Source organism: Uranotaenia lowii, chromosome 3, assembly GCF_029784155.1.
Source record: "Uranotaenia lowii strain MFRU-FL chromosome 3, ASM2978415v1, whole genome shotgun sequence".
NCBI classification, from domain to species: Eukaryota; Metazoa; Arthropoda; class Insecta; order Diptera; family Culicidae; genus Uranotaenia; species Uranotaenia lowii.
This window is the reverse complement of record NC_073693.1, coordinates 61,668,878-61,696,265: the sequence shown is the minus strand read 5'-3', so window position 1 is coordinate 61,696,265 and position 27,388 is coordinate 61,668,878. Positions and strand designations below refer to the sequence as shown.

At 33.0% G+C, this 27,388-nt stretch overlaps 1 protein-coding gene across 5 annotated transcripts in view; it reads right to left on the bottom strand.

Moving 5' to 3' along the window:
- LOC129758392 (hemicentin-2) overlaps positions 1 to 27,388 on the bottom strand; it is a 970,424-nt gene that overhangs the window by 462,299 nt on the left and 480,737 nt on the right. For all 5 annotated transcript variants that reach the window (XM_055755895.1, XM_055755894.1, XM_055755898.1 and 2 more), the window contains one exon: positions 98 to 417. In XM_055755895.1, the coding sequence (XP_055611870.1) occupies positions 98 to 417 (320 nt within the window). The remainder of the gene's footprint in view (positions 1 to 97; positions 418 to 27,388) is intronic.

Genomic DNA, 27,388 nt, shown 5'->3' with positions numbered 1-27,388 from the left:
ACTTTTCCGATTCATAGTCGCTGATAACAGAAACCTTCTAATCAAACCCCAATATCGATAACCATAATAACAACGTGGGTAGGGGAAAAAAACTCACCTCGCCGTCGTCTAGAAGCGCCGAATCGCTGCTATCGAGATGATTGTCTATCCGCGGGCTTCCGATGCCGGCGCTTATACTGCTTATGCTCAAACTGTTGATATCGCTGCCACTTGGGCCTCCACCATTGACGCCCACAATCCCGGCCGAAGACCCTGTACTTCCTCCCACGACTCCGCCTCCTCCACCTACACCTCCACTCGATGCCGGCACCAGGGAGGCAACATTCCCTCGTCCTCCTCCTGCTAAGCTGCCACCCACTAGTTGGCCTGTTTCCAGCCACAGCTTCCGGTGCTTGACTGTCAGTATCGATTTGTTATCTGGAAATAGAAAAAAGGGAAAAAATTAATTTAGACCGGGCATAAAGTTTCACTAATGTTTTTCTGACGAACTGTTTTTAGGAATCTCAGAAACATTGAAGTAAATCAAAATCGGACTAATCCTTCTAAAAGCTTTCAAAGCTCAACAGCAACTCGAATCACAAATCAATCCCCCGATGGCGCATTTCAGAATTCAAACGAAATCCCATAAATCCACCACTTTCCGGGGATCTTTGGTCGCAATCTTACTGCCGATGACCGACGACGAATGTTGGCGGAACCGAAAATCGATATCCATTATTCCATCACCCATTCCGCTGGTCGATGACAAGCTCACCTCCAGAGAGGCTCAATAAAGATAAAATCCCTGATGAGTTAACCTTCTAGAAACTGCACGGAAAGTTTGAGCTTTGGAAAAAGGAACTGATTAACAAAAAGAAGGTTTGAAGAATCTCTTGGCTGAATGAAGAAAAAAATATTTTTTCATCACATTTTCTTTGGTCGCACTTTAACTTAAGCCTACTTTTCAAACTATATTGGGAGAGACGTTGGAAAAAATGAAATTTAATCAATTAAGATAAATTGGGCTGTATATATTTTATGCATCCTATACAGATCCACGGCGCCTAACCGATCAGCCTGAGATTAGGTAAAGTGATGTAATTAGACATGAGAAAGGTCGTAGTAATGGAACCGTTAGAAAATACTTGAATGCAACAATAAGCCTACCTTTGGGGTGTAAAAAAGAAAATAGCCTGTCAAAAATATTATAATAAAACTAACCATTGTTGTTGCAATTATCATGCGCTGTTTTGATCATCGAATTTTGAAAAAATATAAGTAAATAAAATAAGCTTAGTAATATTCAACATTCTTTGTGCAACAAGTAACTTTATAATTTTGAAATCATTACTTCTACTTTATTTTTTATCAATTTTTTTGTAAAGCTCTACAAATGCAGCAATTTGACTTGGTATTGAAAGAGTTTAATGATGTTTGAAATATGAAAGTAATGACTCATCTTCATATTTATTGACTTTTTCAGCTGAATTCAAGTTTGCACTGAATATTGAAACTATAGCTCGATTTTTATTAAATTCATCCTTTTGAAATCCATTTAAAAAATTTAACATACTATGTATTAAAAAAAAAACTACTCAGAGATGTTAGTTAAAAGCTAAGGATTTTAGATTTTCATGTCCGCCTAGGAATTTAAGAATGTATCACGAAATTCAATGTGCTGTATTTGGAAAAACTTTAGATTAATTTAAAACATACGACACTTGATGTTCTTACAAAAGGTTGTTTGTTCCTAAAAAAAGAAGCAAAAAGTATTTATCATGGTTGTTATTTCATTTAAGTGTTGTGTGATTGAATAGAAACCTTTGAAGTAGAACTTTAAAAAAAAAATTCAATAGCCATGATACGATACCATCATTCATCTTAAGTCGGGGGAATCGTCCTCAAAACTTGCGATTAGAAGTTATTTATTTGAATTTGTAAAAGTATAGATAATTGATTCTTTTCATGCGTTGTAAAACGTGATGAATTTTGTGTGCTATGATATTTGAAACGAAAAAACAAGTTAATGGTCCAAATCAGAGGTTACACAGGATCTTTTTCAACATAATTTGGATATTTTGTTTAGGTGTCCAAAAAAGACGGTTCTCAGTGTCGAAATCTTAATTTTACAACAAAGAATTATATAAAAGTTTTTTTCTTTTTCAACACGACATTTTATATTTTTGTGTTTGATATATGAATAAACAAAATGGATATTATTCAATAAAAAAATCAGAACTAAGAAATAAAAATGGAAAATGAAAGGGAATATGACGGTCCAAACTGGACAAGAAACAAAATTTCGCTTTCACTCACATTAAACATCTTATTCAATCCGTCTCTAAATTTCAAACATTGAAATATTCTTATTAAAAAATGCGTGACATTCAAAGATAATGCCGTTAAATTAACTTACACGTGCACCAAGATGTGTAAATGGGGTAAAAAGCTTTGAATCAGGAATGAGCAACCTTTACAGCCAACGAGCAAATTTGAATTTCAAATCCCTTCAGCGGGCATTCTTAAAATAACACATGTTAATATTTCTCAAAATTCAATGGATGTTAGGTTTTGAACGGGAAAATTAAGAAATAGAACATCAATTTTCAACAAAAAGATATTTTTGACGAAACAAATTTTAGATGTCTTTCCACAATTTAATATTAAAAAAGTTTAAAAAAAAAGTTTAGTTAAAATTTTAAAAGCCCCGTTTTCTTCTACCAGACATATTTTTATTTTTCTTGAAATTCAGTCGTTGAGATGTTGAGCACGGTTTCCAAAGTAACATAGAAATCTAGTAATTTCACAGTTTCTGAAACAAATTTCATCAAATATTCTACGTTACAGTTTACATTTTTTATTTTTGAAAATGATATCTCAGGATTTCAAATATTTCTAAATTAGATTTAGATACTCGTGAGAAAGGATTTCTAACAGCGATAACAAATGAAATGCCAATTTTTCTTACGTTTAATTTGATTTTTTGATGAAATATTTGGAAAAAGTATCACAAAAACTGTCACATATTTTAGGTAAAATAACAGAATGACTATTATTGTTGTCGTCAATTACTCTGAATAATTTTTCTGAACACTTGAATGCTGAGTCTTGATAAGAAAAATAAAATCCATCAATAAAATCACTTTTCAAAATGACTAGATATTCAAGAAGAATGTTTGTTTTAACTTTTTTAGCCAGTATTTGAGAGCCACAAAAACAACGTTCTTTTCTAGTTAATTCTTACTATAATAGTGATAAGCAATCAGCAGCCTGAGGGCAAGTGGTGGAAATTTTGACATTTTGAAAATTTTACCATGCCAAAATGTATTCAAGATCTTTGGGCGTTATATTTTTTACAGCACTGTTTCCATTTCAGCCGTATGTGATAGAAATATTGCTATTTTTGCATCACAGTATGCGAAACTACAACACGTGTTGTTAAAAAACTTGAAGGCCACAGATCTTGAAAATGTTTTTGCATGGCAAAATTTTTAAAATGTGCATAAAGTGACAAAAATTCTACCACTTTTCCCCAACACCAGTGAATTTGCTCTTAGCAGATTATGTTTTGTGAAAATTTCTTTGTTGTTCATGGGTGAGCAACCTTTCAAATCAGCTTCAATTCGAAGTCTTTTCGGCGGACCGCATTTTAAATGACATTTATTAATAGTTTGCAGAGCTTTAAGACATTTTTAAAATAGAATTTTTTTTTTGCAAACATAAAAATTTAAAAGGGTAAATAAACGATTTCATGTGCTTTTCTTAATATAAGTTGGATATAACCAGCCGAAATTTAATAGGTTCATCACTTAGTATAAATCATTTTGAAATAATTTAAAATGTGTTAATTGATTTAATATGTTTAGCAAATATTATTTTCAACAAAAAGAAAACATCATTCGCTTCCGTTTTATTTATTAAGAGAAAAAATTCTCTGGAAAAAACCCTGTTTTATTCGAACCGATTTAATTATTCGTTATCGCTTCTATTTAAAAGTTTCATAGATCTTAAATAAACAAGGTTTTTTTTCTGTGCGCAATTTCGAAATTTTTTTTAACAATTTGAATTTTGTTTTTGAGTCTGAATTTTTATTTTAGAAAAGATGATTTTTTTTTAAATTTGAAGATCCGTATAAAAATATTGAATTGAGATGTTGAGCAAGGTTTCAAAATCATGACAAATTCATAATTTCACAGATTTTTTTACCAGGTTTATAAATTTTACAATTTGAATTCTTGATACTTGAACTTATTTTTACAGATTCCATAAATTTTCTTACTTTCGTTTCCACACCAAAAACCCCCTTCCCATGGTCAGTTCTTACTGAAACTTGACATGCGACCTTCTGGTAAGATAATGATCAATCTCAGCTTGGAACGAACGAGATTTAACATGGTTTATTCTTTCTATACTAAGATTAAAACACTGCGGTTCGTTAAACTATTCAAAAAGGCAAATATTAGGGGAGAATGGGGATACTTGATCCCCTTTTCTTATTTTCATCATATCTTTTTGTAAAAAATTAGCACTCTCCGTCTTTTGCATTTTCTGATAGCGTGTGATTTCAAGTTTATATGCTCCAAAACTTGGAACGATACATGAACTTATAGATGAACTAGAAGTTTTTTGTGAGACTAAAAAATCTGTGATATTTTTTAAGTTACATCAGACTTGATGCCTAATTCAGGGTGCCCCCCTAACTCTAGGTAAAAATCTAGTAAAATCCGAAGATAAAAGATGCGGTGATTAGTTTTTGCCGTATTAGTTCTTATTTCACAGTTTGTGAGTTTCAGACATAAAGAAATCTAAAAGTTTGTCATCTACCATAGAACCATTACAATTATTGCAGGCGCAATTTTCCAGTTTTTAAATAAATACAGTAGTTTTAGTCCTTTTCAACATATAATTACTGGATAAACATAAGTTATTGAACTGATATTAGTAATTTCATGATAACCAATAATCACGATTCATTCAGAGAAAATACATCATTTTGAGCTCTAGGGATCAGTTATACCCATAACATACATTTTGGAAAACTTCTTCTTAAAAAATTTGAGAGTTGAGTATTGCATTGGTAATATGTCATTTTGAAGTTCATATTATACTCTTACGATTGACATATTGGAGTAAATATTTCTATTGAATTTTTTCCATGTGAGAATTTTTTTTAAAGTGATAAAAAAAGATCTTCAAATCACATTTCGTAAAAATGTTCAAACAAAGTTCAATTATTCGTAAAATAAAATTTTAAAATTTGTTGAGATAACAACATTGTTGTTTTGTTCTATTTAGCACATTTTTCTAGAACATTTGATATTTGTAAATACATATTTTTGTCCATCAGAACACATCTGTCATATTGCGTAAAAACCGGATACACAGATTGCGATCTTTGGAACTGATCATTATTAGTTATTTACTTGGTGTTTACTCGTCAGGCAACACTTTTACCTACCGGAAATGGATTTTTTGCATTATTTAAGGAGTCTGCATTCAGTTATCCCCAATAACCATAGACTTTTTACCATATTTAAGATCAAGGGTTGCACTCCGATTGTTGGTTTGAACTTCGTGTGAATCATAGAGTGGCTCCTTGTAAATACTTCTTAACCATTTGGTCCGAAAAAAAATCAGAAAAAATCAACAGATCATGAGCCAACAATGAAAAATTTTCGAGGCGCAAAATGCGTAAAAGGAGCAAATTTATACAAAATTATTTTTACCATGTCTTTCAGCATCATCGTAAATATTTCAAACATACGTTAACTTAAAAATCTTTCGAAAATAGGAAAGATAGTCCTTTTCATAACCAACACAATGCTCCTAAAGTTTTGCATATCCGATCTATATTAACGTAGCTATCACCGAAATAAAGTGTTCGGATACTAAATCATCATAGCCTTATGTTCTTTTTCATTTATTTGATCATTAATTTTTAGAAAATAGCTGAAGAAATGTAAAACATTTGATATTTATTCTAAAAGACGAAGTGCTTTTCAACTGACATATTAGGTAGTATGAATGCAACAATAAAACAATCTTATCGAATTTTCATCCAAAAGTTATCTAGATGGTCTATTTTTTTGCTAAGAACAGGCTGATTTACAAAAACATTGTACAAAGACAGGAAATCATCAGTAGCCAGAATGAGGTTCAGCATGAACATTTGCGATGTTTTGATTCATATGTTGTTCGTATAAACTATAGGAAATAGTTCTAGTTTGTACTCTGTTGACACTCTATGAAAGTTTCTATTTCTTTAATAAAAGATATTCAATGGTGTTTTAACAGCCTATTTGCACAATTACGGAGCAATTCTGATAGCTTAAAAAAAGATTACACTTGCGTTTTTCTCTGTGGTGAACTTAATTTGTCATAACTAAGTAGGGAATTGTATAAATAATTACGACAACGATTTTCCACGTTTTCCGTGTTCCGTGTGGATGCTTGCTCATAAACTCAACCATCCGCACCATACAAATCATCTCCCCCCAGAAAGATGACAGCCAGCCAGCCGAAAGTAATTTAACATATACCCCCCAAGCATCATTTTTGGCCCAGACTACCCGGAGACTTTGTGGAATTTCTGTGTCTGCTCCAGGCTCTGGCTGGCTGCTGAAAGGACAGATCAATCATTGCTTCGAGTGGAGCAGATAAATCTTGGCAGCAAGAAATTGAAATCCCCTAGGAGGAATTGGTCCTCGGCCATTTTGGTTTCATTGTAGGGAGTTGGCTGCTGTGCGGAGTCGCTTTCTTGTTTTACCGTTAATGGTGGCTACTTTCTTCTGGCTCCTTGCTTCCATCCCGAGCGCCATTTGTTTTCTCACTTTATGTGCGGGGGCCGAGATTTATTTTCGGTAACATATTCGACCGACTGCTCGCCGCCGTGATGGGAATCGACGTGGACGTGACGGGGATTTTATCTGCCGCTTTTTGGACCCCGTTTTGATGGATACGATGTGTCAGACTAGAGCTGGTCCTGGAGCTAATGTGTGTATGTGCCTGTTCCGGATAATGGTCGAGCCGGGCTTTGATTGGCGGGATTTTGGGAGCAACTGGACGAATGATCGCGCGTGTTTTGGAGCAAGTGTATGAATATGTTCCACTGGGAGAATGGCTAATTTCACTTACCGAAAACGTGGGTTGGTGGGCATATTCGAGGAATTGTTTTAGGGATACTAGAATTCTCCTTTGGGAGTTTAAGAATAACTTAACCGGAATCCGTCACAGATTTAATTTACCCGTTAGAGTTCTTGGAGTGTCAATGTGGCACTCCTGACAAGAAACTCTTATGTTTTTCAACCGATTTGTACAAAATTTATAGTTTTGGAAACCATGTAATGTAACTCATATTTGTTTTCCATACAAAAACTACTCACTTTCAAGTTTAAAAGTCTAAGAAATAAAAATCCTAAAAAAACATGCTCTGGGAAAAAGACTATAGACCAGCTTACAAATACTTGAAAACCATTTCACTTATTGCCTTAGAAAGCTGAAGTAAGAATCTTAACAGCGCACAAAGATATATTTTATGCTCTACTTGGTTGAATGATTCGACTGAATCAAAGCAATTGAAAGATTCTTCTTAATTCAACCACGGTAAATGAAAAGTTCAGATTCCGATATTTCGATAGCAACTTACTATCTTCTTCAGTGAGCGTTTTCGAATTTCAATCGAAAGCTTCATAAAGGTGTGAAATTTTGATCATTACCATTCCAAATGAAAAGAATCCTCTCTCTGTTAATTGCAAACCCTCGATTATGGTTGTTTGAACTACCGCAAGCATTCGAAAATGGAGTTTCATCCTGTTTTCCCTGCATTTTTAAAACAATTCCGTAAAACATTATGCTCGGACTTGAAAATTTAATACCAAATCGATCTTGTGTATTGTTTTGCCAGGTAATCGAATGTAGTCTGTTTGAGCCATCCCACGTTCCAAAAATTAGCATAATGTCTGATTTAACCTCAATTCCTCAACATTTTTCAATATTTCAGATAAAAACAATTTTGGAAAAATCAAATTTGAATCAAATGAGACCAATCTTGAGTGATTTTTAGAGGAATCGAATGATAGCAGTTTAAAATACCGCACGGTTTAGAAAATGGGCTATCGCTGATTTTACCTTAAATTCCCCTGCATGTTTCAATATATTCAGAAAAAAAGAATGTTGGGACCAAGGTTGCCGAAATCACAGAAAAATCTGTAATTTCACGGAATTGTGAGCAGATTTTCATCACAGAATCTGGGTCACAGAACACAGAATTTTTGTATATTCACAGATTTTACAGAATTTTTAAATTTGGAATGGATTCTCAAAACTATGATGTTTTGGCACATTTAAAATTAAGATTTCTTACTTTGAATTAGAAAAGTTTATAAAGATTGAAAAATTTAATTGATTTTCCTTACAAAAAAGTTAAAACGGCCCAATTTATAATGAATTTTCGATGATATCAAAGGAAATAGCCTCACAGAAAACCATTCCTGAATTTTAGGGTAAAACCACAGAAAGACAGATTTTTTTTCTCAAAAACACAGATTTTTTTCGGCAACCTTGGTTGGGACTTGAATATTTCGAACCAAATAGAGCTTATTTTGTTTAATTTTTTGCGAGAAATCGAATGACGGATGTTTGAGCTACCGCACGCATCGTTAATTGGGAGTGTGGTTGATCAAATGTTTAGATACATTAGATGTACGTTTAGATGTATTAAGAGTAAATCAGCGATAAATCAAATTTTGAAACGTGCGGTGGTAGGTCTCAGTTGTTTCATAATTTAAAAGTTTGAACATTCTTTATTCTGAATTAAATGGAAATATTTTGGGGGGAATGAGTGTAAAAACTATCATTGCTTCATTTTCCGAAGCGTACGGTGGCTAAAACAGACTTCACTCGACTCCTGAAAAACACAATATTGGTTCAAAATTTTAATGTCCGGATACGGTTTTTTCTGAATGAATTAAAAAATCTAGGGGAATGGAGGGTAAAATCAGTGATAACTCCATTTTCTGAAGCTTTCAGAGCAAAGCAGCCATCATCCGATCCATGGAGAATAAAACAAGATAGGTCTATTTTTGTTCAAAATCCAAATTAGCTTTTCGCTAGATTATTAACAAAGTAAAGGTAAAAAAATTATTAAAAAAAACAATTTTATCTCCGTACCACACGGCAAATAAAGAAAGGTAACATTAACCAAGAAGCAGAAGTGATTCTTTTCCACCCAACTTTTTCGGGTGGTTTCAATTTGTTTATATTAATCAAGCAAAGGGTAAAATTTATCTTTTGGAATTATCTTTTTCTGAATGATTTGAATCTTTTTTGTCAGCTAGATTCAGATTAACTTAAACTCTTTATGGTGAATTCATCTCACAACGAGGTAAAAGTAAACTGTTTAGATTTCACGAGCATTTTTCGTGATATCTCGGTAAATTCCGTTTAAAACTTTGTTCTAAGTTTTCACTGAGTATTTTTTCATTAATTTTGTTCCTGCAGGAAGGAAGATACTGAATTTTTTTCGTGGTTCATACACTTTTTGGCAATTGTTCAGTAAAAAAGCCGTGCGAACCTGGAGGCGGGGAGATTTGAGGGTTTAACCCACCTCTCCCCATCCCCATGTCAAAATTTTCAAATGAAATTTTCAGTTTATAAAATGAAACTACCACAATAGTAAGAAATTACTGGGACCAGAAAGGGGTTTTAAAATAGTTGTAAACAAATTTATAACAAAATATGCTCGCCTCCGGTGGATTTTTATCTCATTTCACCCTTAGGCCTATTGTCTCGACTCAGGGCTTTTCATTTTACGATGAACTATGATATTGACAAATCATAACCAATTTTTTGGTAAATTTTAAATTGCATATCCATTATATGCATTGTCCCGGGTAACGATTTTGCTTGTTTATAAAAAAAAGGATTCTATTAAAAAAAAAACGAAAATGCATAAAATTTTGTCTTTCAAAATCCAACTTTGCTTTTATGTGTTGTGTGTTTTTCTTAAGAACTGTGTACAAGTTCAGAATTATGAACCAACTGTGTTAACATTTCAATTCATTCATGAAATCCTAAATTAACGTATCGAAAATGTTGTATTCATGTGACAGATATTTAATACTCATGACAATCAACCGAATGAGAAAAAAGAAGTAGAAATCCCAACATTCACTTCGGTTAATTGAAGAAATAGAATCAAAGATGCGTTTCATAAAACATATTCTGCTGATAAAAAAAAACATTCTTAGAAAAATCAATTTCAATCCCAAACGTTTTATTCATTTAATTGGTTCTTCTGAATGCTCAGTTCTACAATTTGAAGGATTTCAATAAAATATAAACTTTATTTGATATATACCTAAGTTTTTTAATTGCTTTATACACTGAGGTATTTTTTTTATGCGGGGTTTCGTACCGCGTTAATTCGAAAATCCGCGTAAAAAAACCGCGTTAATTGGAAAATCCACGTTAAAAAAAACCGCGTTAAAAAACCTCGTTAATTCGAAAATCCGCGTAAAAAAACCCCGTTGTTCGAAAATCCACGTAAAATCCGTTTGAATTAAAAAATTTGCGCCAAAAAGCACGTTATTAGTAAAAACGCGTAAGAACCATGATTAATTAAAAATTTGCGTACAATGATAGTTTTTTTTAAGATAAAAAGAAAATCAATTAGAATAGTAGAATATAGTGAGGCTTATTTGACAGTGTGGAATCCAGATCGTCTAATGTCTCATGTCTCAGATCTCATGTCCCATGTCTCAGGTCTCAGGTCTCATGACTCATGTCTCATGTCTCATGTATCAAGTCTCATGTCTCAGGTCTCAGGTCTCAGGTCTCAGGTCTCAGGTCTCAGGTCTCATGTCTCATGTCTCATGTCTCAGGTCTCATGTCTTATGTCTCATGTCCATGTCTCATGTCTCATGTCTCATGTCTCATGTCTCATGTCTCATGTCTCATGTCTCATGTCTCATGTCTCATGTCTCATGTCTCATGTCTCATGTCTCATGTCTCATGTCTCATGTCTCATGTCTCATGTCTCATGTCTCATGTCTCATGTCTCATGTCTCATGTCTCAGGTCTCATATCTCAGGTCTCATGTCTCATGACTCATGTCTCACGTCTCATGTCTTAGGTCTCAAGTCTCAGGTCTCATGTCTCGTGTCTCAGATCTCGAGTCTCAAGTCTCAGGTCTCATGTCTCAGTTCTCAAGTCTCAGGTCTCAGGTCTCAGATCTTTTGTATCACGTTCTTAGTCTTAGAGCTAAAATTTTCCCAACTACAAAAAGATTCTAAGTGTTTTCCTTTGAAAAAGTCTTAGAATATTTCCTCTCAAAAACCGCGTTAATTTGAAAATCCGCGTAAAAAAATGTGTTAATTCTAAAATTCGCGTAAAAAATGCCGCGTAAAAAAATACCGTGTAATGAAAAAAACCACTTAAAAAAAACCTCAGTGTATTTGTATTAAGAAAATTTCTTCCTAAAAAACTTATCTTTTTCATTCATATCCAGCATTGATAAAATTTTTAAATTTTAAAGTAAACTTTCAATTCCAAATTTTTGAGAATGACTGACAACATAAGTGTTTTTTGAATTTTCAGATTCAGACAGTCATAAAAAATCGTAATTTAAGAAGATTACAATTAGAACGAACCTGTGATTAAATCGACCTTGATTTAAAAAATCATTAATGAAAAGTGACAAAATTTATTTGAACAACAAATCAACTATTATGCTTAGTTTTGATCTGTTATATTTTCAAAATTTGTTTATTCTTTTTATTTTCAATGTTTAAAACAAATACGGAATTATTTATTTCTTACCAGTTTTTTTTATTTTCCGATTCAAATTTAAAAAAAAATTCTATCGATATAAGATTTATGATGAATTGAACGAAAAAGATTTATTTCAAATAATAAATTTAGTTATCATAAATTCCTAAAGTAAATTTAAAATTCACTGGAGGTTAATATCATGAAAAATTTAATTTGTAATTTATTAACTATTAGTAACAATGAACTATTAATTCAGGTTTAGTAAAACACAATAAAAAAAATCAACTCTCACTTCGTCGATCACTTAACATTCTAAAAATAGAAAAATCTTTTTTCTCTCTTCTCTGAAATCGATTGCACAGGCATCGAAATTCACATTTTTCCTAAGTGCAAAATTTAATAGATAAATTTCGAAAAAATTTACGGCACTGATCCAGAAAAAAAATGCATTTTTCCTATCAGCTCATGTTTCGAGATAACTTTTGAAAAAGATAAACATTTATTAAATAAATTTGTGAACATTATGAAGATTTCTTAAATAAATACTTTAGTTCAATGGTCACGTTTCTTAAATACCCCAAGTCTGAGAGAATAGTTAAGTAATTTTTTGAAAATATTTTCTTCTAGTTCTTCATAATGCGAGAATGTTAACGATTTAGAATATTTTACCCAGATGGAATCTGTGATACTTCTCATAGCATAAGTCAAATCATTTTGTGTGTGTTCAACAAAGTTGTTAAATGAGTAATCAAACACGTCAAGAGATATTCTCAAATGATGTTAGAAATAGTTGTTATCTAATCTTTTAAATATCTTATAGTGTAAGAATTTAATTTGGTCAAAGTGTTTTTTTGGAAACTAGAATTCCTTGAAAAGATCTGAAATCTTCAAAAGCTGAAAAAAGTTATTAAATTAAAAATCTGTATTTGTTTTTGATCCACTTTGTTTAGTTGGTCAGTTATCAAAGATCGATTTTATTCAAAACTGATCAATTTTTAATTAGATATTTGTACCAAGCCTAGGGTATTTTTTTTTTGAATATTTTTTTTTAAATTTCTGATTAAACTTGTAAACTTTGTTTAAATTTTGTGTGTACTGAATTTTCCGTATTTGATTTAAAGTTTTGTTAAAACGAAAGCTCAATTTTGATTTTAATTTCGAATTCTATTTAGGTGTTTCTAAAATATTAAAGTTTATGCTGCCTTTAAATTAATTTGTAATCAATTTTCTTTCTATGCATAAGGAATTTTATGTTAAATAATTTTAAGTAAATTGCCAAAAATATATATGGATTTGAAAGTTTTGACGTTTTATTATAATTATTTATAAACAATCATTTCTGTCTCTTTTTATCAAATTTGAATAATGGTTTTAAGTTGCAAGATGGCTTTGGAAATCAATTTCCTTTTTTATTGACCGTTTATGATAGTGTTATTATTGCTCAGTAAATTTTAAATTCCAAAATCCCAAAGGACGAGTCCTTTGCACGGGTTTGTACAGTAATGTGTGGATGGTTGGGAGCAAAAATTGATTAAACTATGAGGCCTGTCGAATCAGATGAGTATTTTGGCGATGATCCTGGATTCTTTCTGAGTATTATACTTATCATATTTTTGTAAAGTATATCAGAGCTAGTGTAATAATACCTCTAGAACCGGTTTGAAAAAAATCAATTTAAATATACATTTATTGTTGTTAACTGATATAGATAAGTGTAAAAATAGTGTAAAAAAATCTTAGAAATTGCAAATTGACAAAAAGTTCGACAAACAGCTAACGTAAAACTAAACTTAAACGTAAAAATTCTGTGTTACGTATTTTGAAAAACTAAAGATGCCAAAATCTGTAACATAACGTTACCTTGCCAATCCACTCTTTAAAGTTTTTCTAACGAGACTATAACAGTTTTGACGGATAATTGATTGAAAAGTACTGATTTTGCACCACTTTTTTTTATTTTTTTTTGTTCTCATTACTCAAAAAAAATCCATGTGCGCAACATTTAGCTTCTATTTTCATCTTTCTAAGGTCCGCAGTGAAATTTCTTTTAATCATTCCATAGCAGATGTAGAGCCTTTTTTTCAGGAGCATTTTTTCGGATTTATTTTCTTAGAATTTGAATAACAATAATTTTAAGTAGTGTTGCTGAATATTGTTTGAACAACAATTTACATAGAAACATATTTGAGTAACATTGCTAGATTTCTAAAAGTTTTAGTGTTCCAAATATCAATCATTTTCACCGAGTCATGCTTGACTACATTCAGAGCCAAAAAATCAAAGCAGTCAAATTTTCCTTCTTCAACCAAATCATACAAACAATCATGCATGACAACGACGCTTCCGTATTTGAAACAGTTTTGCGATACATGATGAGGTAAAAAAGGACGCAGACTATCAGCAACGAACGTCTCGATGCTGATTTCCTTCCCTTGACGACTTTCAACCTTTAGGATCATAACTGATATGTATCAGTTCTGAGCGATCTATGTAGGCTATCAGATGATTTTTTATTTTTCGTTTTGCCTAGAAGGACAAAAACATGACTAGGTAACCGCAATGAACTGTCCAGCATGTGCTACAGCTTTTTTGAACATGTGGTCCTGGTATTTATTCAGATTTTTCCTTTTGAAACATTAATGATCGTCTATCAATAACGAGCATTATCAACAATGATGCGAGGATAGACGTTCGGGAATGATTGAGGGAGCGACGTTCAAAATGTATCACCAAGTATGTCGATCACCGTCGATTAGCCACGTGACGAATAGCAACGGTAGCCTCCGATGGGGCATGGTATATCTTCTTGTATCAAGTTAGTGTTGATTTTCGACATATATTCAATGGGTACTTTTACCACGTGCGTATCACAGCACTCGGAGGAAGCATCATTCTAGCTAGATACCATTCCTGATTGCTTTTCTTGAGCGATTTTCAGAAGACTAAAACTAAAATTTTGTTCAAATTGGTTTAGAGATTTAAAATTTGAAAAATAAATTGACAATTGACAGTGCTGGTCTGATTTAGGATTATTTGTTTGGGCTTCCAGGTTGCGTCCATGTAAAAAGGAATGATGCAAAATTAAGGTTTCATGAATTCATAGAGGGCCCAAAAGACTCCTTTTATTTGGATGCGTCTGAATAAAGATACAAGCCACAAAACTTTCAAAAAATGTCAAACAGTCACCGGATAGCGTATAAGGTTAAACGAGTAACCCGTCGCTGGTTGTATATGGAATGTTTCTGAGTTTCCTTTAAAATAAATCAGAAATGGCTCCAAAAGGCATGTTTTCAATTTTACCAGAAACCAGTAGTTCAGTCATTTTTCTCGCTATTTAAAAATTTGGATAAAAAACCTTTAGATTGAACTTTTTTTGTAAATTTAGGACATCCCAGCATTTTTGAAAATTTGAAGCCCCTCTATAACCCAACGCCAAACTGATTTTCATCAGTAACTTCTATGTGGTTTATCCACACGAGTGGCTTTTACCACTTTTTTCTAATTTTTTTTTGCCTGATATTTATTCAATCTGGCTTAAATCCATCGTATCAATAGCCTGGCCAATTCTCCAACATCGGGCTTGTTTTGTTTGAACTTCCTGGTCCCGGTTGATGATGTTGGTTTTAGCGTTTGATTTAGATCATTGATTGCTGTTAACACTGCCTAACCGGGGTGTGCTTCATCTAAAAGCCACCACAGCTTAGCTTCTATTTGGGTGCGCGCCAGGATTCACAAAATCGAGAACCAAAGTTGAAAATCAATTTCTCATCCGGTTGTTGGTTGATTTTTTTTTCTCCTGTCGTTTCTCACTCAACCAGTACGAGAAAGCGGGCGCTCGAAAGTTTGATCCGAGTGAAATGGCTTTGTGAAATTGTATTTATTTGGGGAGCCTCCAACTTGATCCGGCACACACACACCGTAGGTTAAACAAATTGTGAATGATCAGACTGCGGTTTTTGGTAGCTTAGAATGGGGTGAGGGTGCAATTTTGTTTTATTAAGTCGTAACCACCCACACAAAAAGCTAACAAACAATCGCTAACAGATTTTGGCAAGGGATATATTTCAACGAGATAGGTTTTTTTTTGGAAAACAAAAACCACATCAAAGGGAAACCACACGGCAAAACGCGTATCAAAATCAGGCCCGGTCTAAATAACGAGTCTGAGAAGAAAACGAAACATTTCAAAATGAATCGAGGGTGAAAATCTCGAGTGTTCTAGAGTTTTTTTTTACCAATGGGTGGAACAGCTGAAAATTATATTCATATCTCAATGTGCATGATTTTTGTCAAAATAAGTCAAAAAAAATTTTATACAAACTAAAGATTATGATACTTCCAAGAAGAATTGAAGTCAGTTTTATGATAACAGGTCTTAAAAAATTCATTTAAAAATTTTATTCATTATGAACTTGACGAGAAATGCCCTGCTCCTATTTCTACAGAAGCGACCTTTCAAGAGCACTTGGCATTGGTTTTTTTTAACTTTTTTCCCCCCTTAAACGTCTTCTTTCTCTACTTGGAAGCAAAAGTTCCTCTCGAAGAATTGTTGGAGCTGGTCTGTTGCAAAGCGCTAATTAAATCAAACTGAGGCCACTGAACATACCTTTTGTTGACGGTAAACGAAGAAAGAAAAAACTTTTCCTCCTCCAACAAAGACTTAATGAATAAGTGAAAACTTTCCACCATTGATTGACATTGTACTGGCAGAGATCATGAATAAGAGAAAAAAAACTCGGAGAAATCATTTAAACTTTAGGTGTGGAAAGTTTTTCCGAACAACAACTTCTCTGAACCAATTATTGACGGGTCAATTAAAAAAATATTTTTAAAAAAATCTTGAAGGGAATAAATTTTTCTTTATATTTCATAAATGTTCGAAAAAATCTTTAGAATCATATCAACAAAACAAGTTAAATCAGTTTTAATTTTCCAAAATTTCAGTAATGCATTCCATATTGCTGAAAATGATGATCCGAAATAAAATTCAAATCTTCGCTAGCCAACCAGAGTCCAATTCTTATGAATTATTTAATACTTGGAATCCAAAAACAGCTCAAGGCAGCACAAGAGCTCAGTCTTTACACAGATTTTTGGAAAGAATCCAAAACTAACAGAGAGAAAAAAAATACAACCCAAACATTCCGAAAGCAAACAGACCACCAAATACCGGTTTCAGTTTTCTTCGGAAAACGGCCCGGTGTAATTAGATGAAAAAATATCCCAGCCGGCTCAGGTCTGCACGCAAATATTGATGGCCCCCCAACATGCCAAACAGGATCAACGATCGAAAAAAAAATCCTACAAACAAATGTGGGTGGACCCACCCACACATTTTTTCACAGACACACAACCATTTGGGTCAGTTGACTTAAGCCGAAAGCGAATTGACCATTTTGGACATTCCATATCGGGAGGAAAATTGGCCCATTTCTGTCTGACCAGTCAGTATCGTGACGGGGATCCCTGGGCGATGAACAGCCAACTGAACAACTTCGTCCTGTCCCGAAGATTTTGGTCCCATATGAGTCTATCTTCTTTCTGTCGGATTTTCGGGGCTGCGTTTTTTGTTGTTGATGCTCTGTTTGGATTCCTGGCTTACTTCCTTTTTTGGTTGCTTCCCTACTAACTGTTGAAGCGTTGGTCATTTGCTGGTTTTGAGAGTGGGTCTTTCAGATGGATTGAATCATCATTACTAACAGAGCAGCTAAATCATTAGCTCCTGAATCGTTGAGTAGAACTTCCATTAAACTAAAGATCTCCAAGTATCGTTGGCGTCACCTACACAATGTTTATGGCGCTGCCGCCCTGCGAGATGGTATCCAAGCTTTGCAGCTATTCACACAAGTATTGCAGCTTTGCAATCAAGCTTTGAGTGAAAACATATCATCACACTAATACATTGAAAATCATGCGTAACTTACTCACACAATGTTAATGTTTATATTGTTTACAACAATGCAATTTGCACTGGTGCATGTGTGTACGTGAAAAAAGTTCAAACTCGAGTTTGGATCGCAACCCGTCAACCCTCATTTGGTACTAATGTTTTGTTGCCAGAATTCCGTAGAAGCCGATAGCGCCTGATAAAACGCAACTTTCTGATTTGGTTGGTTTTCTTCAATTGAGTGAAAGAAAGTTAGATAAACAAGACTATCGAAGAAAAATAATAAACAACCAGTTTTTTTTAACTTAAAGTTGTAGAAATTTTATTTTATGGTTGCCAGAAATTAAATTTAAATTAATTTAAACCCTGGAATAATCCGGGAATTTGATTTCAAAATTGACGACCCAAAATCTGGGCAATATCCGGAAAAATGTTGTCAAAACTCAGAAATTATTCAACAGAAATCTAGAAAAAATATCATCAAATCTAATCGACACATTAAAAATCGTTTTTAGGCTTCCAAAAAACATTTCATGATTATTTTTCGGATTTCGCTTAAAAAATTTCGTTTTCATTTTAATAAAAAGTTGCTCAATTTGTTTTTTTATTAGATTTGCAAAATTGAGTGAATGAATCCTGGAAATGTACAGATCAAATCCAATGTTTTGAATTCGTCTTGGTACATTTTCGTTCCTGAAAATGAACATATTTTCTAATGTGATTGAAAATATAATAGAAACATGAGATATCAAAAAAGAAAAAACATAAGCCATAAATATCCGCGGAAATTACGGATTCAAGTCCATGTTGGTGAGCCGTTGTATCTTTTTCAAGAAGTTAATGATATTTACGGCCTATGTTCTATCTTTTTTTTTTTTTTAATATCTCATGTTTATCTCATACTTCCCATCACTTTTGAAAATATGCAGATTTTTTTTCAATGAAATCCGGGTAACCCGACAGGATCATACTGTTTCCAAATTTTGTTTTAAATACCCGGGCAACCTAGAATAAACCGAGGAATCTGGCAACCTTATTTTATTATTTGATCACAGTTTTATTAAACATATACTTCTGAGAGCTGTATTATAAAACTATGATGACAAAATCACATCTACATATTTATGTTTTACTTGTTTTTACAATTTTTTCTTATCAAAGCCTTAGTTATGAAATTTGTTTTGACAAATTAATCAATATAAGTGATAAATTAATCAATATTTGTTAGAAGATGTCAGTTCCTTTTAACGTTACATAGTTTATAATTTTAATTTTATTGATGACTAGAACATAAATAAGCAATTTTTCTGATAAAGGATTCCAATTTGTACGCTCACACAAAACCTATGTCTAAATTTGAAGTTTTGTCCATCTATTGATGACAAAAATTAATTTGTTCATTTGGTAATATCTATAGTTATGTCACCTTTCAAACAAAACTTTGCAGATACCTTATTCACAAGATTCTACGGTTAACAGAATAGAGAAGTTTATGTTCTCATTCACTTTTTTATCACATTTTCTACATTCTTCACCTCTTTATGTCGTTTAAGAAGTTGCAACTTCATAGTGACCTAGTCTAGACCTTTTATCCGCAACTTTGGGGTATTCATGAGCTTCAGATTTTTCAGCACCAAAACGGTAGATTTAGCTATGTAATAAGCCTTTGACAAGATCTTCCATGAGTTTTTATATTTCGCACAAAAATATATCTTAAATGCTACTGATATCAGCATTTTGAGGGTTCTGATGAAAGCCTCAGCCATGCGTTTGAGATCGTTATCGTTGATCTTATGGTTTTTTTGGATCATTTTGATGATTATTTAATCATTTTTGGATGCCCGACGCCATGGAATTTAGCGATTCCCAACGGTTTTATTGATGGCGCGAAGCGACTCGTCTATGTTCCTTGAGATAATATGATAACGCAAAGGTAAGATACAAGGGACTTTTACTTTTCAAGAGAGGGAATGATACTTCAATAAGCAATTTGATTGACATTTCATGAACTTTACAAGCAACATAAGAATATTATTGATCAACTAGCTTACCTGGTTTGCTTTGCTTAATGTATGTATGTATGTATGTATGTATGTATGTATGTATGTATGTATGTATGTATGTATGATAATCCACCATGGGTGCACGGATTCTCTGCAGTTTGATCAAAGTATGTGCTCACATGCACTCTTTAGATGATACAACTTGACGGACACATCTCCAGTGCGGTGAACACTGTACCCGAAACCATGGCTTCGTATAAGTTGTTATGAAATGAATGTAGGGGAACTGGGGGTAAGACGCCCACGTTAAGAAGAATCTTTCATTACTCGTAAATGGAGAATGCAATCCAGTAAATTCGACAATAGTTTTGAAAAGGGGACTGTTCTTCACCAGAAATATACACACAGGAACACTTATACTAATTATATACGTCTTAATCGTTAAATTTTGAAAGGCTTTCTAAAGTAAGATTTTCATTTCGTTTGGGGCAAAGTGCGCATATGTGTATACCCAAACGCGCCGTTTAACGATTTATAAGTGTTTATTAATTCAAGGGCCTCCGAAAGTGTTTGCAAGGTAGAAACACTTCTTTTCTACTTCACAAATGGAAAAATGTATTGCTACGTGCAGTGCTGCCAGATATACTGACGTTCTTGTGAATAGTTAATTTAATCTATATTAAATTTAGGAATTTTAAATATATTCGTTTATATTCAAGTTATGTTTTCCAATTCAACATATAAATATTCTTAAAATTATTGTGATGAAAACTGCATATAAACTTAAACAAATATAAAACATGCCTAAAGATAAACGGACATGGTGCGTTTTGCCCTGCCTAGACATGCTTATTAAAAATCCTTAAAAATAACAGAAAAAATAATTGGATAAGGAAATTTTTCGTTGTGTGATGATTGTCAAGACCAATGTTCATCGTTGGAACAGATGCCAGGTAATAGTTTTGCTGATAGATGTCGCAATTCCTTACGAGAAAAGTTGAAAAATTGCAAGAAAAGCTGCCAAAAAAATTTGTTTTCGTTTTTCGTCAAATTTACGCAATATAGAAAACTTACAAGGTCCACAAATGTTTATAAACGCATAAAAGTGTAAATAGAACAAACTGGCATTTTCAGAAATGTTGAACAATGTTTGTTTAGTGAAATACTGATGGTGGCGCATCTTGTCCCGCCTGCGCATTTTATACCCAGTTCCCCTATAACGTGTTTATGTAAGTATATTTTGGGGGAATGAATCAATCATGTGCACAACCAGTTAAAAATGTGTAACATTGCCAATATTGTACATTTACTACAGGTATTCCGGCATCCGTGTATATACCTGGCCAGCTGGCAGCGGATTGATCATTCTAATTTATACAATTTTACGAAAAAATACATCTTACCCGTCGGCTGACAACAAGACTTGAACCCGTTACTCACAGCCGACCTCATGATCCAAAATAATTCGTCTTACAACCTTGGCCATACTAGCACCACAGAACCAAGCAGGATAACTTTAAATGGTGCTATCTTAATTTCATATTTATTTTTGCTTCTTTTTCTTTATTTCGCTCTCACCCCATCACTGAATTATTAACTTTTTTTTTTCAAATTGCGCCCACCGCTCCCTCATTCCTTCTTCATACACTTTCATTTCCCCCCAAAAGACATCGCATGTATTTTTTTATACTCCAACTTTATGTAACACTCAAAGCTTTTAGCAGCTCTTCTCCTAACACTTTCACCGCTACACATTTCTTTTGAATTTAGCTTACCTGGTTTGCTTTGCTTAACTTCGTAAAATTAATGAAAGTATCCGACCAAAACACTCAATGTGAAATGCATGCCGTTTCGTCAAATATAGACCGATTTTAACCATTGTTGTTGCGCTCGATTACAATTTTTGATGTTTTTCTAATATTTGAGTTTGGATGATATTTACTTGATAGTTCGAAAAGAAATAAGGGCGGAAAAATGCTTGACAATTAAAAAAAAATTGCATAACCTCAGGGGCTGAGGAACATGACTGGACGATTGGTGATGCCGAAAAAAAACAGTTTTTGAGCATGAGCTTGAGCTTGTTATCAACTACGGTCCACCTACGGCCCCATGGCCAATGGCATAATGGTTGCACCCCGTGATTGGTTCGAGATAATCACCATTGCACAATGAACCAAATGAAAGGCTGCTGGGAACAAGCAACACAATCTCACTGTACAGTTTTGAGAACCTCCTACTTTACATGAACCGATAACGACGCCGGCCAAGTCCGTGTAGTCGAAAAGAGGAAAGGGAGAGCAGCACATGTGATGATTTGTTTTGTGGAGACCGGCTGTACGCCATCCCTCCACAAATCTCACGCTGAATGTAAAGGGTAAGGGTAATGTGGCATGGAATTCACCTTGGTATTCCCTAAAATATCATAATTTCCTGTTTTTGCCTCCAATCAATTCGAAAAAGGCCTAAGTTTATAATATCCATCGGAAATATTATTTTATCAACATAAAAAAAAATTAAATAATAATTTTTCACATTCAGTTTAAAAATATTTCCTATAAACCCGAAATGTTTCTTGTTAAATCATTCATTTCAATAAAATCCTTGAATTTTTGCATTTATCTTAAAAAAGAAATGTTCGCTTCATCTGATCGAATAATTTTTTGAGAAAAAAATAAATGAAAATATGACCTAATGAATCATTTTTAATGATTTCGTTTCGCTATAACACGAAATACGCCACAAGAAATGTGTTTGTCTATGTGATATTTAAAAATCATACTCGTCTCAAACAAAACATGCATTGTAGTGTCCACTACCAAACGAAGACTAATAAAAAATCATGTTATTGTACAATTACTTCCACTGCATAATCAAGTTTCTAACGTTTAACATAAAACAATTAAATTATTGAATGTAAAATAGAAGCAAACGAATTAAAAACAATTTACAAAAAACGCATGATTTTTGCTACAAACATTTACTCAAACTTAATAATGAATGAAATTGTTTGAAGCATTCAAACTAGGCATTCGCTTATGCTATAAAGGTAAGAAGAATACTAAGCTTATAAAAATACTAAATCATTTTTCCATTGGGTTAGAACGAAAATACATAATAAGAATCGAATTACTTAATAAAACTTATCACATGTATAAATTAACGAGCCTATAGTAAACAAAGAGACGAAATGTCACGATTGGAATTTTTGGATTTTCTGTCAGTGTCATTCCAATCGAGCAAAACCAAGCAGTCTTAAAGGCAGACCTACAGCAGGGTTGCAAGCACATTATTTCGAAAGGGATCAGATTGCGCTTCTTTGTTTACTACAGTTTCTTTAGTATAAATAATCAAACGTCAATCAGATTTGATTGGTTGCCAAAAAATTTATTTTAACATCAGAACTTGAAAATTTTCCGACGTTTGAATTTAGGCTGAAGTTATTTAAACTTCACAAAACTGCACAGAAATTAGAAAAAGTTTTATTAATATTCAAAAATGGACAACTTGAAAGTTGAAGGTTTCTTTCTCAGTACTAAAATGCATTTATATAATTGAAGTTTGATGCTGGTGGAATTAATAAAAACCAAATATGATCCAGCATTCATTTGAAAATACTATAAACAAATGGTACTTATCTGTTTGTTACTTAGGTTTTTTTTTTCCTTAGCCTGATCATTCAGGTGCTCCTGAATTTGCTGAATGTTCCAAATGCTCCAATTGCCGAATTTTGCTCTCGATGAGGTTCCAACGCAGCTTCACAGAGGACCTTGCCTATTGTGGTCTTAATTGCTTATTTCACAACCCGTTATACACAAATACCGAAAAAAATCGAAAAATTTCAAATATTTCACAATTTGAAAATTCTGCTGTCAACAATTTGCGTCTGCTTTTTTCGGGCACCGCCTACCAAGTCCTGTGATGCCAAAAAAACAGTTTTTCATCAATAACTGTGGTTCCCGTCGGCCGATTTCTTTCAAAAACGGTTTTAAAAATGGTTGCAGTAGTGAACAGCTGTATCGTTGCATTCTTTTTATTTTGTATCTTTTATTTATAGAGGGATTAACCTTCAGTTTTCACCCTCGTTTTTGAAAAATAACGTTTCTACAATTTTTCATCAAATTTCCCTGTACAATTCACTTATTTTTAGGAATCTTATCAGCTTTTCTTCATTCTTTTTTTCGTTTTGCAGTATCACTTCTAGTCCTCTTTCCGGTAATATACTCTGTCTTATTGTGTCATTGCATTGATTTCGGAATTTAATGGTAAAATAACCAAAAATGAAGAACAACTGCAATATTTATTGAAGGTAGTTGAGGCACATCGAAAAAAATAATTCAAATCTCCAACAAAAAAAAAATTTGATCTGAAATAGTGTGCACAAACTTCGAACTTTGATAGTTACTCTATGAATTGAAAAAAGATTTTGAAATATAATTATTTTTTTAAGTTTAAAACCTACCAGGAAATAACTTCACGTGTCAACCTCATTATTTTTTGTAATAAAAAACAATCAAAACCCAATTAAGTACTTTGTTTTAACTACCGCTAAAATTATAGAAAAACGTGAAAAGACTGTAAATGGACCTGTTTTTCGAAAATTTATCTTTTTATTGGCATCACAAATCGCCCAGTTGTATTCCTAAGTCCCTGTGGTTATGCAATTTATTTTTCAAATTGTCAAGTATTTTCCGCCCTTACTTCTTTCCGAACTATCAAGTGAATATCATCCAAACTCAAATATTTGAAAAATATTAAAAATTGCAATCGAACAAAACAACAATGGTTAAAATCGGTCATTATTTGGCGAAACGGCATGCATTTCACATTAAGTGTATTTTTTGGTCGGACTTTAGTCGCCTCGTCAAAACAGTGATGAATGTCACCCTCAAAAAAGTTAACCAATTTTTTAAGCTTAAAAACTTTTTTATCTTAACTTTAATTGAAATGCAACCTTAGGATGAAATATTTTTCATAATTTAGGATTTAAGAAAATCCGTTTTTGAAAGAAATCGGTCGAAGGAGACAAAAGACTGGTTTTTCATGTTCCTCTCGAACAAAATGTCTCAAAATCCCATACAAATTTCAAGCTCGTTGAGCGACCCCTTCCCGTGGTCCGATCTGGCCCAAATTTGGCATGAGATCTTGTACTAGGCCCAGGATCAATTTTAGCCTGCAGCGTATAACTTTTTCAAAAGTTGGGTCATTTGGGGCAGTCTAATCACCATCCATGATCGGTATTTAAAGAAATGTTTGAATTAACAATCAATGAGAACTTTTTGAAGATGGGAAACTCGAGAATAACGTGACAAATTGAAGATATAATATAATTTTGTAGCTGATTCTAAATGATTTGTTATTAGGTTCAATCTTTTTACTGCACCATGAATAATAACGCTGATTAACGCTATTATTGAGGATCAGTTGCGGGTAAACTGAAGTAGATAATTGTTCACCAAAAACCCAAGGCTTTAGTTTATGATGGATTGATTAGGAGAAGGTTTGCATAAGACCATTGAACTAGCTTTGCAAGATCGTAATTTATTTTATCAAATAAAATCATTTTATTTGAATTGCGTTTAGAGCAAAGATAAATTTGCACATCATCTGCGAAAAGATGAATAAAGCAATGTTCTCAAATGGGGAGATCGTTAATAAAAAGCGAAAAGTACAAAGACCCTAGAACTGATCCTTCGATTGATGCAAACTCAGAGTTGCAATGCAACCATTGAAGAAAACAGATTGAGAACGGCCTTTCACAGCTGAACTGGAAAAATTATATTTGGAAATCAATTTATTGATAAATACAGTATGTGAAACACGATCAAAGGCTTTTGCAAAATCTCTCATCAAGAGTATAGCAACTCCTTTGTTGTCTAAGCTAAACGCATTATCGTTATGCACTTTCATGAGTGCAGTTTCTGTGCTGTAGGATAAGCGAAAACCAGATTGAAATTCATAATACATATTGTTTAGATTTAGCTGTTGTTTGATAAGTTTTTCAAAAAATTTTGAAGTTGCGCTCAGTTAGGCCTCAAGTTAGTCAAGTCAAAACTAGTTTTTTTTTGGGATTGGAATTACTTTAAATTTTTTCTTTTGGAATGGAAATTTTTATAATGGTTTTGAAAATGTTACTAAGTGCTGGTAGAATGAATGGTAAAGTAATTTTAATTAGACGGATTTGTATTTCAACCACTTCTAGAACATTCGATTAAACCGAATTAACCGCGTTACTGATTTCGTGGCCTTCAATAGATTCAAATTCAAATCACTGTGAGCGGGAAGGGCAATGCAATTCTTCAACTGCGAGATGAGTGAATTAAGAAGAAAAAGAATTATTTATTCCGGCAGCAGAAATGTTCGACACATGCAAATTTCCTGCAGATTTTTTCAATAAAAAACTTCTGGCAGGTAAATCGAGATTGAAGCGATTATTTCCACGCGCAACTTTCGCTTAAGTAATCATCATGTTGAATTTATTTTGTAGGGTTTTGTACTTAAAGGGTGTTCGGATCAAAAAGTGGTTAACTTAAGTTCGCTTTTTTTTTCTAACCATTAAAATAAAAAAAAACCGCACACCCCTCACTTTGTAGTTATATTTGTTTAGAAAGCTACTTCTCTTTGGCTTTCAACATTGAGTCTTTAGTTTTCAAAATGGCGTCCAAGCAAAAGAAGCTACGCATCAGAATTTTGTACATTCGTCGTGAAAATCTAAACTGCACGCAGAAATAGCAAAATCGTTGAATATGGCAAAATCAACCGTCACACAGTGGGGCAGACCTGACCAATCGATGGTCAAAACCTCATAACTTTTTCAAATCAAATCCTACTGGTTTGAAGTCTTCTGAAAAGTTGTTCATCTAATCAATATCTTTAATTTGATGTATTTTTTTTTTCATCTAGATATTGTGAAATTTGATCTAGATAACTTTGTTTAACAGATTTTCCTTATCAGCTTGAAGGCTACTCAGTAGGGTGTCCCAAAATTGCATTATGTCTGGTAATCTGGAGGCTCACCCTCCAAATGATAGATTAGGATGTGGAAAACAAACTTTTGTATGGGGCCGACTAAAAAAAAATCATGTTTAGGGGTTCCGCAAGCGCGATCTTTGAAAAAAGTCCACTTTCAAAGTATTTGATTTTAAATAAATTCTGGGTTCTAGAACTTCCACAAAACTGATATATTTTATATTTTTTTAAATTTTGTTTGGATTAAATACTACACGTTCAAAATGAAAAATGAACCAAATTTGTGTCAAAATGGAAAATAAGCAAGGTATTTTCATGAAAAAAAAAATGTTGATCCATTTTTTGATGATTTTTTGTATTCATATGACAAAAATGTGTACCAAGCGTAAAATATTGTTTATACCAATGCCATTAAAAGATGCGGATTTTGTGCAATCAAACTTTGCTTAACAAAGCATGTTGTTTGTATTATTCTGTGAAGAGCTATTCACGGTTTAATTCTTAAAAAATCACAATTTTGGATATTTTTTATTTAATTTATCAAATTTGTCTTAATAAATACGTACTTTGAAATCAAAATCCTTGCAAAAAAATACTTTGATGGTTTAAGGGAGTCATCAGAAGAGACTGCAACTCGATTGGACTGAAAACCAATAAGTTATGGCTGTTCAAAGATTGTATATTTGTGGCAATTTGTCGTTTAATACACAATTATTACATTTTACTCATTGCGTTTTATAGGATTATTTGCGACCAAAATACAATATTTGAACAGCCATAACTT